At 40.5% G+C, this 11,832-nt stretch overlaps 2 protein-coding genes across 2 annotated transcripts in view; one reads left to right on the top strand and one right to left on the bottom strand.

Annotated features, from left to right (window-relative positions):
- LOC120315353 overlaps nt 1-11,832 on the bottom strand; it is a 119,389-nt gene that overhangs the window by 81,848 nt on the left and 25,709 nt on the right. The gene's annotated exons all lie outside the window — the stretch shown is intronic.
- LOC120315347 (predicted GPI-anchored protein 58) lies at nt 4,752-11,804 on the top strand. The gene is made up of 6 exons (XM_039359568.1): nt 4,752-4,910; nt 8,520-9,293; nt 9,785-9,817; nt 10,207-10,230; nt 11,291-11,331; nt 11,569-11,804. The coding sequence occupies exons 1-5, from the start codon at nt 4,851-4,853 to the stop codon at nt 11,297-11,299; spliced, it is 900 nt and encodes a 299-aa protein (XP_039215502.1). The 5' UTR covers nt 4,752-4,850; the 3' UTR covers nt 11,300-11,331; nt 11,569-11,804.

The following is an 11,832-nucleotide window of genomic DNA, read 5'->3' as shown; positions in this document are numbered from 1 at the left end:
AGTGCTTAGGAAGGGGGGGGGGTGTTGGCTCCCTGACCTGGGTATACAGAAATGAATCTATGACTAAGTGGCAGAATAACCAAAAAGTCCACAAAACAAATGGGGATATCTAAAAAGTGGGATATCCAACTTAAGAGCGCAAACGCACAACTGGAAGTGGCTTAAATTCAAGCAGTTCAGTGCATACTCTATAAAGCCTTGGTTAAAAGAGAGGCTAGAAAAGAAAATACATTTGGCTCTCACAAAATGCATAGACTTTGCAGAAACTAGCCATCATTCTGGCTAGCAAACCAGACCCTCTACTAGAGCTACACCAAACATGTCTAATATGGAAAGCAACTTCTCATCTAGATAAGGCTTCTACCTTGGTAGAAACAAGTGTCCAGGCTAGATCTGTGGTAAAACCAAAGCAGTAGGTAGATTGGCCCAGATATTTGGACCAATACAGTCACATAATTGACATAGGCAGCAGCAAGAGGAAAGACTATGATTGATGAAAAAGGAAGAATGGAGCTATGGAGAGAGAAAAAAAAGGATAGGCTGGAATGGGGAAAAAAGTGAAAGAGAAGCAGAAGAAGAATTTAAGGGACTGATAGATCTATTTAAAGGGATACAGTCACCAAAAGGAACTGGGGGTGGTCCTAAAGATATAAAAATCCCCAAGCTGTCAAAGGAAGAAGACATAGAACCCTATTTTTATAGAACATAGACTAATAAAGTTGAAAGGACCTTGGAGATCTAGTTCAACCACCTGCTTGAGCAAGAGACCCTATATCAGTGATGGCGAACCTTTTAGAGACTGAGTGCCCAAACTGAAACCCAAAACCCACATGTATCGTCGGGTGCCGGGTGGGTGTGGCCCATTGCATGAGTGTGGCCCACTGGGTGGGTGTGGCCCATTGGGTGGGTGTGGCCCATTGGGTGGGCATGGCTGTGGTGGTAACGGTAGATTGGGTGGGACTAAAAAGTTCAATCAAGCAATTCCAACTTTGAGAGATCTTTTTTTTCCCATGAGAAGTTGAAATTAATTGACTGATTGAACCTTTTTTTTTTTTTTGCACATGGCAGTGGAGGCCTAAAGCGAAAAGTTTTTATAAAACCCAGGGTTATGGTTCCGGCTAATAAAATACTTCAAAGAACTTCCAGGCATTGATTTCCCTAAAAGTCTTTTATTGCTTCAAAATGTCGGCACAGGCATAACAAAGTTTTATGCTAAGATCTAAGTTCTCTTCCTCTGAGCAGTTAAATTATTAGCATGTTCCCTCCCTAAATTAGCTGTCATATGACACATTATCCAATTAGTGTGAAGGTCAAAGGTTTCCTTCCTCTTTCTTTCCCCTGGCTTTGCCTCCACCCCTTCTGCTCTGTATTAACCTCAAAAATACCAGACAGTTCTGCATATTGTCAAAGCAAAAATATACAATATTTGCAACATTGACACCACGCTGAAGGCCTAGGACCGAGTTGACGGTCCATGTGCCTACAGAGAGGGCTATGTGCCATCTGTGGCCTGTGTGCTGTAGATTCACCACCACAGCCCTATACCACTTCAGACAAATGGTTATCTAGTCTCTTTTTGAAAGCCTTTAGTGATGGCTTTTATTATTTTACTATGTTTGAAAGAATGTCTACCTCCTTCAAGTGGCCTGAAAGTGAATGGGTGACCAGACTAGCCATCTGTTTAACAGGAAAGGCTTTGAGTGCTTATAGCAGTCTTGCAGCAAAAAATGTAGTGAATAATGTCAATAATGTCAATAATGTCAAAGATAATCTTAAAAGGTATGATGTACCTATAAGGCAGAGATTTAGGAGCTACACCTACAACAAATATGAAGGGCTTTGTGAATTATGAGCAAGGTTGGGAGATATGCTGTATATAGCCTTATCACAGAGTGTTTTTTTATCATTGTGCTCCAAAAATGATTTTGTTTCCAATATTACAGTGACATTCAGGTTACATCAATGCATGGTTGAATCTGACAAGTAAAAGCATTTGATTATGAGCCCTTCATCTAAGTAATACCTTGACATTAATGCCACAAGCATTAAGATGAAAACTATTTTTCAACTTGAAAAATACTCGTCATTGAAACTATCACAATTCTAGAGTAATATTTGAGTATTTGGACTCCTGGGCCAAATAGTGCTTCCACCATTTGCCACATTTTGAGAAAACCTCCCTATTAGAGGATCCAGCCATTGAAAATATTTCTCATATTTTATTTGACTGTCAACATGATCGCCAACGTCTGTTAATGGATATAGCAGAAGAAGAAGAAGAAGAAGAAGAAGAAGAAGAAGAAGAAGAAGAAGAAGAAGAAGAAGAAGAAGAAGAAGAAGAAGAAGAAGAAGAAGAAGAAGAAGAAGAAGAAGAAGAAGAAGAAGAAGAATAAGAAGAAGAAGAAGAAGAAGAAGAAGAAGAAGAAGAAGAAGAAGAAGAAGAAGAAGAAGAAGAAGAAGAAGAAGAAGAAGAAGAAGAAGAAGAAGAAGAAGAAGAAGAAGAAGAAGAAGAAGAAGAAGAAGAAGAAGAAGAAGAAGAGAAGAAGAAGAAGAGAAGAAGAAGAAGAAGAAGAAGAAGAAGAAGAAGAAGAAGAAGAAGAAGAAGAAGAAGAAGAAGAAGAAGAAGAAGAAGAAGAAGAAGAAGAAGTCACTTACAGTATATGCCCCATTAGGCTGAAATACTTATCATCCATTTTGGAAAGAACAGCTCACTGGCATCCCAACCACAGATTGTTGTATTTCTTCCTGGGCTAAAATGTACATGAGGGTGAAGGTTTGTTCTCTGAGCTGGTGGATTTCTAAATGTTTTGTTACCAGGCTAGGTAAACCTTCAGCAGAGTTTAGGGCATGTCTGTGTCAGTGCTCTTCTGTTTATAAGGGCTTCAGGTGTGTGTGTGTCAAGTGATGGTCTTGTGATGGGTCAGGTGTGAGTCACCAGTGAGAAGCTTGTGATGGATCTTGTGATGGGGAGGTTACTTCAGGCCAGGATCCAATGTACGTATTGTATGTAGAACGGCTAGGTTTATAACTGCGAACCTGATGCTTTGAATAAATTGAGGCAACCTGCAAAGGAAGTTCATTTATCTGATTACTACCCCCTTTATATTAATACATTTGTATTTTATCACATTATTTCCTCCAATCTATCATATTCTGAAATTAGACAATGTACTGTATTGTATTCTATTTCAGGGCTTTTCAACCAGTGGTGCGGGTACCACCTGTGGTACATTGGCACCTGGCAAGTGGTATGTGACCATCCTAGGAAAGTGGTAGCAGGGGAGGGGAATGAGCTGAACCAGTGGCAGCACCACACAAGCCTGAGCGAGAGATGGCTGGAGCTGCAGGGCTGTCAGGGCTCAACGGAAGCGCCAGGATCAGCATTTCTTTGGGGCTGTCAGGGCTCAGTGGAAGTGCCAGGATCAGTGCCAGGCTCCAGCTGGAACTCGGCGCTAATCCTGGCGCTTCTGCTGAGCCAGAAGAAGCGCTGATCAGCTGGAATGTTGCAGCATCTCCAGGGTCTTGTGATTTATATTCATATGCTTGGCAACTGATTCATATTTATGACAGTCACTGTGTCCCAGGGTCATGTGAAATGACCAAAACCTGCTGCAACCACCCATCAGACGGGGGAAATAAAAACCACATTCACCTCACCCCACCCCCACTGCAAATCCTCAACAGAAATGCTCACAACAATCAAAACCTCGGACAGGAGGAAGAGCACTGCTGGGTGGGCAGGCAGGTGTCTTGCTCAGCTATGGCTTGTGGGGCACTTTTTTCAGTGCCATTGTAACTTCGAACAGTCACTAAGCAAACTGTTGTAAGTCGAGGACTACCTTACTTTATCACTTTTTTCCTTTTTTTGGGGGGGGGTCATGAAGTTTTTGACACCTTGCTAGGCGACTGGTGGTACTCGGATGTTGTCATATCCTAAAAGTGGTACAATGGGTGAAAAGATTGAAAAGCCCTGTTCTATTTAATTGATAAGGTTGTAAGTCTAATCAATCAATAAACTACCTATTGGGCTCAAATTATTCCATTTCAGGAACTCATCCAGACTTACCTCTAAGGTTGGGAATTGTAAAAGGAAAGAGAAGACCTGCAGGAAGGTGGATGGACTTGGTTTCATGAGTGCCCCATTATAAAACTTGAAGGACCGAGCTAGGAACACTTATCCTGCAGACATCTATAAATCTACCTATGTGGTTGATTAGACTGATCTCGCATTGATGGCACATAATCAATCAATCAATCAAAGCTCAGCATCAGGCTTTTGAAACAGGACAGTTAGCCACTTTGTATCCCTTTTTAATCTTCTGAATTTCCTTACAGTAGCTGTCCATACTACAGTTCAGATATTTAAGAGGTTCTTGAAAGATGGCAAGAGACCCCTCCCTCTTAAAACCCCTTTCCCCCCTCCCCAATGAGAAGGAAAAGAAATCCAAGGAACTAAAATAAGGCAATCAAAATATAAGTCAGTTGTATGACACCACAAAATCAGAGAAAAGTTCTGAACTACAAATGGCCTTTCAGAAACTGGCCACTTTGCTTATCATCAGATAAATTGGAGAGGGACATTTGTTGATATTTTGTGGCAGATCAAGTTCATTCTCGAGAAAATTTACCTGCAGTGTGAAAGAATGTTTCAGTTGGCACCAGATTTTTCCTTGTAGAGAACAAATCCTTCCGACCTTTCTCAACTGATAAGATAATTTGAAGGCACCATCAATTGCTGCTTTCACTTTGGGCAGTCTGGCTTGTGCTGATACATCAATAAATATCCATCCTTCACTTGCATATTCATACATACTTTCTCATCTGGGGAAGGAAACCTCAAGCTGAGAAAAATGAAGCTGTCCTGCATGGTTGCTGCTTTAATGATTTCTGTGTTCAGCACAGATGCCCAGGTGAGGTGAAACCTGCATGTTAGGAAAGGTAACATATGGGATGACGGAGGAACCCCTATCGCTCAAACTCTTTGGGTTAATCCCACACTAAACAGGTAGCCTTTGGGTCCTACTGAAATCTTAGATGTAACATATAGGCTTGTATAAAGTTTCACTAAAGAGATCCAGTTTAAACTCTATTCAAGTACATATCTAAACGGAATGATTTTTTCTAAACCAAATCGGACAGTGCCATTAGATGCCACAATTTTTCAAAGCGATTTGAAGTATTCAGTTAGGCTGATGGTCTAGATAGATAGATCTTCTTCTTCTTGTTGTGCCATATCCATTATCGGACGTTGGCGATCATGTTGGCGATTCTGTTTTTATCAGCAGCCACACAAAAAAGTGTTGCTGAGTTTTGTCCAAACTAGTCCCTTAGATTTTGAAGCCATGATGTTCTTCTTCTGCCTGGACCTCGTTTGCCTTCAATCTTTCCCTGGAGGGTTAAATGGAGTATGCCGTATTTTTCTGGGTGTCGCATCACATGTCCAAAATATTCTAATTTTCATTTTTTAATTGTTTTGATAATTTCCCTTAGCTTTCCCAGGTGGCTTATCATCTCATTTCTGATCTTGTCAACCCAGCTTATACATAACAGCTGCCAGTAAATCCACATTTCAGATGCTTCTAGTCTCTTCAGGTGGCCTTCTGTCAGAGACCAACTTTCTACTCCATAGAGCAGGATAGAAAAAATATAGCATCTGACAAGCTTGATTTTTAGTCTTAGACATGATAGATAGATAGCTAGATAGCTAGATAGCTAGCTAGCTAGCTAGATAGATAGATAGATAGATAGATAGATAGATAGATAGATAGATAGATAAAACTACCCAGCCCTGAAAATCCTAGGGTCCCATTCAAGGGTAGGGGCTTCCAAATCTGGGATAGGTATACTATCAAGGGTAGCTCTAGGGGATTGTATTGAGACAAACACTGCTTGAGGACAGAGAAGGAAGACAGACATCTGGAGTGTCCTCACTTCACTCCTTACTGCTGCAGGATCTTATAACAAAGTTTATTTAAAGTAAAAATAATGTGAAAACTACTACAGGTAGGATCTTTTAATCAAGAGCCACTAGTACAGGCAATCCTCATTTTATGACTGCAATTGGGATCAGTTAGCAAAGTAACTGCTAAATGAAAAACCACAGAACTGTGACTATGCTTACAATTTGATCCAGGATAATGTGTACTAACTGACTTTATGGTGAAGATGCTGCGAAAGTTGTATACGCAGGTGATGGTCCCAAAGCTACCTTTTCTTCACTGTTGTAACTCTCGGTCTGAGGCAGTTGCTAAACAAAGATGACCTATAGCATCTTTCCTTACAGTTGTTGTAAGGGTAAAATTAGGCAAGACTCCAGCGTATGCCACTTCCATCTTTTAGAGGCAATGAGGAATGTAAACATTATTTATTAGTATTATCCTGGATGCCTATAAGCCTTGCCTAGGAAGGATATTAAGGGCCTCTATATGTGCGGATTTAGTTGTGAGTCTCCTTAAAAATCCCCTCCCAAACTCTTCCTTCCCTTTGTTGCAGAAAGCGCTGGTTTGTAATGTATTTTTGAATTTCTGTAAAAGAACCCTGGCTTCAGGGAGAATCTCGATTTTGCAAACCCTAATCCACAATACCAACAGTATGATTTTTCCTTGGCCTACTTATTTTCTTTGCCTTCGTTGAGGAAATGTGTTGAGGAAATCAAAATTCTGTTTCCAAGTACAGGTAGTCCTCAATTTACAACCATTTGTTTAGTGACTGTTTGACATTCAACAGAACTGAAAAAAGTGACATGACCGTTTTTCATACTTATGATCATTGCAGCATCTCCCTGGTCACGTGATCAAAATTTGAACCCTTGGTAACTGGCATGTATTTATGACATATCCTGGGGTCATGTAATCATCTTTTGCGACCTTTTGACAAGCAGAGTCAATGGAGAAGCCAGATTCACTTAACCACAATGTTACTAACTTAAAGACTGTGTAATTTATTTATCAAGTGTGGAAAGAAAGGTCATAAAATAGGTCAAAACTCAACATCTATGTTGCTTAGCAATGGAAATTTTGGACTCAATTGTGGTCTTATGTTGATGACTACCTGTACCCAGTAGTGGGATTCAGCCGGTTCACACCACTCCGGCAGAACCGGTAGCTAATTTTTTGTTGCCCAGGCCCAGAATGGACTTCAGAAGCAGCATCCACACAGAGAACTGGTTGTTCACATATTTGAATCCCACCACTGCCTGTACCCACCCAAGAGTCCCATTGGGTTAAGACAGCTGCCAGGAAAATTGTTGAGGGATTGGGCAAAAAACTCACAATTGAGGCCATGATGGTGTAGTCAAAACTTTCTCTGTTTTTTATGCACATTGTTTGTGCAACACACATAAAATATTGATGGAGCTTTCCTCACTGTAGCCACCACCACCACCAACTTGACTTTTTTGATTATATTCTGTTCACAATTCACTCCACAGCATGCAAAACAGTTGGGGTTGTCAAGCCTACAACCCAAAATAATGTTTACATCCATTTGGAGATCACCATATTTTTGTTCCTTAGAAACCATATTTAGATACTATTTAGGTGCATTTATTTACTTACTGATTTATTAAGAAAGTATACTGTGAGGGTGAAGTTTTGTTCTCTGAATTTGTGGGTTGGTTTCCGAACATTTTGTTACCAGGCTAATGGTAATGAAACATTCAGAAACCAACCCACAAGCTCAGAGAACGAAACTTCAGCCTTATCCTTTATCCAAACTACAGATTTGCCACTATTGCAAAGTATTGTATTCTGAAGTACTGTATTCTGAAACAAAGCAGCATATTTTGAGAAGCCTTTGTTGTTCTAAAATTTAAACATGTTGCTTTTATTTTTTTCCCTATTTATCTGTCTTTAATTGCTTACTGTTGGCTGTGATAAATTATACTCTTAGACATGGCAGCCTCATTTAGCATTTTAAAAAATTGTCTGCTTGCCTCAGTGTATATTTAGCTATTTCTGCTCTCTGTCTTTCTAAATATGTGTAGTTGTTTGAGGAAAATGTTATGTATGTAGGTTAAAGTTCTTTCTCTCTTTATATTTGGGTCTATGTAAACATATTAAGTATAAGCTGCCTATCTCATTCTGAAAAGCAACTCTGGGCTTATATTTTATTATATAAATGAAATATAAGAAAGATTTGAGGGCATAAACCATTTGAAGGAGATACATCTATGGACTTCAATATTGTTGCTGGTTTTCTTTTAATGTAGATTGTGGGAAATCAACAAGATCAGTGTCTATATGAGCCACGGTGGTGCAGTGATTAGAGTGCAGTACGGCAGGCTACTTCTGCTGACTGCTGGCTGCCAGAAGTTTGGCAATTCAATTCTCACCTGTTCAAGGTTGACTCAGTCTTCCATCCTTCCAAGGTTCATAAAATGAGGATCCAGATTGTTGGGGGTAATATGCTGACTCAGTAAACTGCTTAGAGAAGCATGTAAAGCACTGTGAAGCAGTATATAAGTGTAAGTGCTATTGCTACATCTTGTACTTTGGTTCATTTTTTTTTCTGCTCTGCAGCAACAGTCTAACTATGCGAATCCACCTATGATGGAGAGCTATTATGGTTCAGTTCCCCCTGAACAGTCTTTGTCTACACAACGTTTGCCTGGTGATAATGTACAAACTGAGTATTTTCCCGCTGCTCCTCCTAGTCCTCAATATTTTGCTGGCCCTGCACAAGCTTCCTCTTCTGTCTATGCACAAAGTGACAGCCGTCCCCTTGCACCACATGTCCCTTATGCTGGTGTACCACAGGCTCCTGCCACTGGTGTACCACGTGCCCCTTGTCCTTGTGCACTACGTGCCCCTGCCACTGGTGTACCATATGCCCCTGCCATTAGTACACCATATGCCCCTTGTCCCTGTGCACAACGTGCTCCTGCTGGTGTACCACGTGCCCCTTGTCCCTACGCATCACGTACCCCTGCCACTGGTGCACGTGCCCCTTGTCCCTGTGCACGACGTGTCCCTGCCACTGGTGTAACACGTGTCCCTGTCACCGGGGTACCACGTGCTCCTGCTGCCAATGCACTACGTGCCCCTTGTCCTTGTGCAGCACGTGCCCCCGCCCCTGGTGCACCACGTGCCCCTGCTACTCCTGCAAAACGTGCCCCTCCTCCCTCTGCACAATATACCCGTGCTGCCTTTCCATATCTTGGGCCTTCAGCCTCTCTTTCACCTGGTGCTAAACCCCCTGGTACATCTGCATTGCCTGCCTCTGAAGGACCTGAGTCTGCTGCCTCTGGAACACCTGGTTACACTGGCGAAAATACTTCTGTCTCCACAGATCAGGTAAGTATAAAGGTGTGTCAATTTTTAAAGGTCTATTCCTTTGAAGGTGGGAAGAAATTTCTTCTTTCTGCATTGTAGCTTAGCATTGTTTTTTAATGGCTCCAAGATTGCTACTTCTTTGTGGCCAAAGCCTGGGCAGAAAGAGATGAGTAGCTTTTGTTTAGAATACAACAAGATCCTCTGCCTTTAAATTAAATCTCTTAATAGCAAAGGACTCTAATAATTATTTACAACCAAAAGGACCTGCCTGTCCATTGATGAATCAGCTGCCAACATAAAATATATTTACCAACATTTTCACTATTTTGTTCCAGGAGTAATTACTTCCTTTTCTAGAATGATTCCTCAGCTTTCAACTATCACCTGTATTATAATCCCAGGGAAATATTTCTTTCATAAACATTGCTGTAATTCAAAAACTTGTTTTCTCCAAAACAAGCAACTCTTCCAATCTTTTACATTGATGAGAATTTTCACTTTTCCTTTTCCAGACTTCTCAGAAATCTTCACAGGTCAAATCCCAGGTGAGGGTTCCTTTGGTCCCATTTTCCATGTTTTATTCCTCCTCTGAACAGCATCTCATTTGTCTTTTGCAGTCTTTGAATACTAAGCCAAAAAGCTCCATTTGCTAGTATGTCTTTTGGAAACATTTTTAATACAGCCTGTTAAAATCCAAGTACCGTATTTTCCGGCGTATAAGACTACTTTCTAAAGCATGCAAATCAGTGCCAAAGTCGGGGGTCATCTTATACGCCGAGTCGTTTTATATGCTGGAAATTACGGTAATTGCTGGGCTTTATCCTTAGTCTTCCCAAGCACAAATTAAGACTTTGTAAGAAATTATTTGGGACGAAAAGGTCTTTTAGGGTATGTTGGTATACAGTACAAGTAACATCTATTCTTCTTCTTTTAGTCTCCTGAAGATACAACTGAGCTAGTGAGTAATTTCACTTTCTATTCCTGGGGAAATATCTTTGGTTTAGTCCAGCAGCTGATTGGGGGAATAGATAATGGTGTACAGGTAGAGAGCCAGTTTGATGCAGTGGTTAAAATACTGGGCTAGAAACTAGGAGACTATGAGTTTCAGTTCTGCCTTTGGCATGAAGCTAGCTAGGTGACTTTGGACCAGTCCCTTTCTCTCAGTCTCAGGAAGGACCCAATGGCAAAATTGAAACCCCATGCAAAAAAACGCCCTGCAGGGTTTAGTATAGGCAATTGCCAGGAGTCAAAACTCAAAGGCAGAAATACAGGTAGTCCTTCGTTCATGTACAGTTGCTCAGTGACAATTCAAAGATCCAAATAGTTACAGATATTGTACCATCATTCAGTCACACAATCATCATTGGTGGCCTTTGTTATCATCTTCTGGCAAGCATAGTCTGTGGGGAAACTGGCAGGAGAACACAAATGGCAATCCTGAGATTATGGGATGCTACAACTATGTGGGATTCATCTAACAGTTGGAACTGCCACAACTGCTGTTTTAAGTCTGATATGATGATGTGTGTTACAATGCATTGTTTAGCATCAAGAGGTTCTCATCCCAATTACCATTGGTAAGTGAGAACAGCCTCTATTACTGCTGTGATTGTTATCTGAAAATTTCCTTCAGCTGTTTTTAGGGATTACTAGTCAGCTCTTCTAAGCAATATAAGGGTATAATTTTTAAGGAATTAAATACTGATACCCATATGCTTATTTATCCATGAGTGCTTATGCATAGGATTGGTATGGCCGCAATTGCAGAGGATGGAACAGTCATGTAGACTGCACATTGTCTCATTTAAATATCTTGCCTCTGTTGGAATGGTCTAAAGCTTCTCTACAGGATACTGAGTAAATTGAGTTGCATCAATTTACCAAACAATGCAATATAATTAATCCCCAACATGTCTATTGTAACAATTAAACAATACACCTTTACTACTAATATCCAGAATAGAATGAACATTTCAATTACTTCACACTGAATTACTTTTTGGTTTTTACTTTTCCAGGAAGTATAAATCAAAGCATCTCACTAGGAAAACGTATGCTGGTGAGTGTGGAAGATATTCTTTCTTTAGTAGAGCTTTACACGGTGTGGATTTTTCCTAAGATTTTACAACAACTTGCTTTCAAATATGTAGATGAATGGGGGGCATTGTTACTGAGAGTGAGGGGAAGTTGAAGACAAAACTCTGAAATATTAGCTGGCTTGTATGATGGATGGGTACAAGTCAAATGCATACTCTTTTCATGCCAACTATTTCACTTTCATTCTTTTTTGTTCTAGACTCTCCAACTGCATTTGTGAAGAATAAAAAAAGAGCCACCCCAGATACTTTCTCTTGCCAGCTTCCATAATTTCTTCTTAATCAAGGATCAAAGGGGAACTACAACTCTCTTCTGAGAAGGACTCCAGCAATCCTACTTCTTTCTGTTGATTTTAGGGCACTTTCTCTTAATTGTGAACACTGGATACTCTACAGGAATAAACATTTGCAAATAAATATGTGTAGCATTATCACAGAGAGTTGTCTTTATCATTGTGCTCTGA

The sequence above is a fragment of the Crotalus tigris genome, unplaced genomic scaffold (genome assembly GCF_016545835.1).
Source record: "Crotalus tigris isolate CLP2741 ecotype Arizona unplaced genomic scaffold, ASM1654583v1 scf7180000017576.4783729, whole genome shotgun sequence".
Lineage (NCBI taxonomy): Eukaryota > Metazoa > Chordata > Lepidosauria > Squamata > Viperidae > Crotalus > Crotalus tigris.
The sequence above is the reverse complement of the archived record's forward strand: the minus strand, read 5'-3'. Positions and strand labels throughout refer to the sequence as shown.

Bases quoted from the DNA above. Each gene is read 5' to 3' on its own strand.
- LOC120315347 (XM_039359568.1), top strand. From the start codon at position 4,851: ATGAAGCTGTCCTGCATGGTTGCTGCTTTAATGATTTCTGTGTTCAGC. The intron at 9,294-9,784 runs GTAAGTATAAAG...TTCCTTTTCCAG, and splicing joins CTTCTGTCTCCACAGATCAG to ACTTCTCAGAAATCTTCACA. The intron at 9,818-10,206 runs GTGAGGGTTCCT...TTCTTCTTTTAG, and splicing joins CTTCACAGGTCAAATCCCAG to TCTCCTGAAGATACAACTGA.